This window comes from Aplysia californica, unplaced genomic scaffold (genome assembly GCF_000002075.1).
Source record: "Aplysia californica isolate F4 #8 unplaced genomic scaffold, AplCal3.0 scaffold00983, whole genome shotgun sequence".
NCBI classification, from domain to species: Eukaryota; Metazoa; Mollusca; class Gastropoda; order Aplysiida; family Aplysiidae; genus Aplysia; species Aplysia californica.
The window spans coordinates 82,956-85,200 of NW_004798253.1; the positions used below are offsets into that span (position 1 = coordinate 82,956).

The 2,245-nt window shown below is 41.2% G+C and overlaps 1 protein-coding gene across 3 annotated transcripts in view; it reads left to right on the forward strand.

Annotated features, from left to right (window-relative positions):
• Nucleotides 1-2,245, forward strand: part of LOC101849804 (protein HIRA) — a 34,491-nt gene that overhangs the window by 473 nt on the left and 31,773 nt on the right. For 2 of the 3 annotated variants that reach the window (XM_005110998.3, XM_005110999.3), the window contains exon 1: nt 446-646. The exons of the other annotated variant lie outside the window; for it this stretch is intronic. In XM_005110998.3, coding sequence (XP_005111055.1) covers nt 610-646 — 37 coding nt within the window. In that variant the 5' untranslated portion in view covers nt 446-609. Of the gene's footprint in view, nt 1-445; nt 647-2,245 lie in introns of those variants that run through there. 3 annotated transcript variants of the gene reach the window in all.

The following is a 2,245-nucleotide window of genomic DNA, read 5'->3' on the forward strand; positions in this document are numbered from 1 at the left end:
CCTAGATTTCTAGATCTAGATCTAGAAATAGATTTACTTCCCTACACCAAATTACTAGATCTACACGTCAGCTGCTTCACTTCACTATCCTATCAACTATCAGTATCAATCAGTATCAGTCAGTACATCCAGAGTCGAAGGAGGTTGTGTTGAATGATGGATACCGATAGATAGATAATAAGTCTGTCAGTCAACTCACGAACTGTTGATTACATCACTTTTATACTTTATACTCAAGAAAGAATATACGATGACAACATACATGTAGGGTAGGGCCTTTGTTTACAATGTTCAGTCTCTAAGTTCAGCTTGGCCGGTACGATTGCTGAACTTTGACCCAGTCTTGAACCACCGGTCCGTACAAAAATTATGTGAGCAAGAACATCTTGGCACTTTTGTGATTGCTGGCAGGAGGAAATTAGGATAACAAGAACATCTTCTTCAGGAATAAATAACCGATAATGCGTACACACAACAACAATGGCGGGTCTTACGCTCGGAAGGGGTTTCAGTTTCACGTAAAGAAAGCACTTTGATTTCTGGATTTCAAAGCCCATAACCTGCAATCTTAAACTATTTCTTACCTTATCAGTGCTTGTCCTACAGAAAATGAAAATCGTGAAACCGGGCTGGGTTAACCATGATGGTGAGTTGAGCGCCCTTCAGTTCAGACAGTTCAGTAGTCAACTCGGGGCGGGCAATACTGCAGAGGAAAACGGGGCTCCCCTTTTCAGGCCAACTTAAGAGGTTCCTTCACCCTTTGGTTTCTATTTTAAGGTGTATTTAAACCCTAGTTTTAGAAACTTAATGGGTAAAAGTGAATATCTCATAATTTTATAGATCTAGATATCTAGATCTAGATTAGTAAGATTTTTGGAAGTGCCTATTTGCAACGGAAGTGGCTATTCTCATCCGGGGTGAGAATAGAAAAACGATCTACCTCTCACCTGCTTTTCCTCATTTTGGAATACTGTCTATCAGTGTGGATGATCCAATTGATAAAAGCCAAGAAAAAATTACGTTATAGCACAAAAGTAAGCTAATTTAAATTTGATCGTCTTCAAAGATGCTATGGCTGTTTCACTGTTCGAATCGAGCCGAACTACGCGGGTCGCCATTTTGTTTTGCCCGGAAGTTCTCGCAAGATCTACTCCTCCCCTATCTCTCTCTCTCTGTCTCTTTCTGAATACTGTCTATCGGTGTGGACGATCAAATTGACCAAAACAAAGTTAAAAAATGATGTTAAAACACAAAAGTAAATTAATTTGGTTGTCTACAAAGATGCTACAGCTATTTAACTTTTCGAATCGAGCCGAACTACGCGGGTCGCCATTTTGTTTTGACCGGAAGTTCTCGCGCTACTCCTGTCTCTCTGTCTTTCTCTCTCTCCACTGCCCACAGACAAAATTGTACGCTTTTAGTAGGCTAGGCTACAGTTGTAATGGAACGTTTGTTCACGGCACAGAATTCTACAATGTTTCTGTTATCGCAGTGTAGAATTCTGTGGTTTAGGGTGAACGCAAAATTTGTTGGCCTAGATCTAGGCTATAACGGTGAACGCGCACCGGGTGAGAATAGCCAAAAGACTCGCCTGCACTATTCTCATCCCGGGTGAGAATAGAGGTGGCCATTTGCAACGCCGCGTGCGTTGCGATTTTAGTGATTAGACATGCTGTTAACTAAACTTAGAAATGACGCATCTTTCTGATTGGCTGCTAATTTTAGTAATGTGATGTCATCACTTCCTGGGATACCCACATGGAACGACGTGTTTTCGGTAACATTTCGGATTTTCTACCATCGAAAGTCTGGAAAGACTGGAATGTGAACCCTGGGCTGGCTCTGAAGAACAATGAATCAGTTTATTTTCCAAACCTGCCACTCATCTCTGCCCTAAATCTCAAGCTTCCCGATTTTGATTGCGTGTACCCTGGTTTTTTAAATTTTATTTAATTTTTTTGTTCCGCCTGTTGAGCCGGATTTTTCTAAAATCTTACTCTGCCTACTTTTCTGTCATGGGAAGCACTCATTAAGCTTTTTGTCAGCAGAAACTCGGAGCACTATTTTCCGTAATGCCTATGTCGAATTTAGTAGTTGACTCACCAAAAGTTGTGTTGGATCTTTGCTCAAACGTGTTATTTCAACTATAATGGAAGTAATATTGATTTGGCGTAGATTCGGCCAATTGCGTTGAGTTGTCTTTCTCTAGCTATCCAGTTGTATTCTCACCACCCCCCCCCCCCCC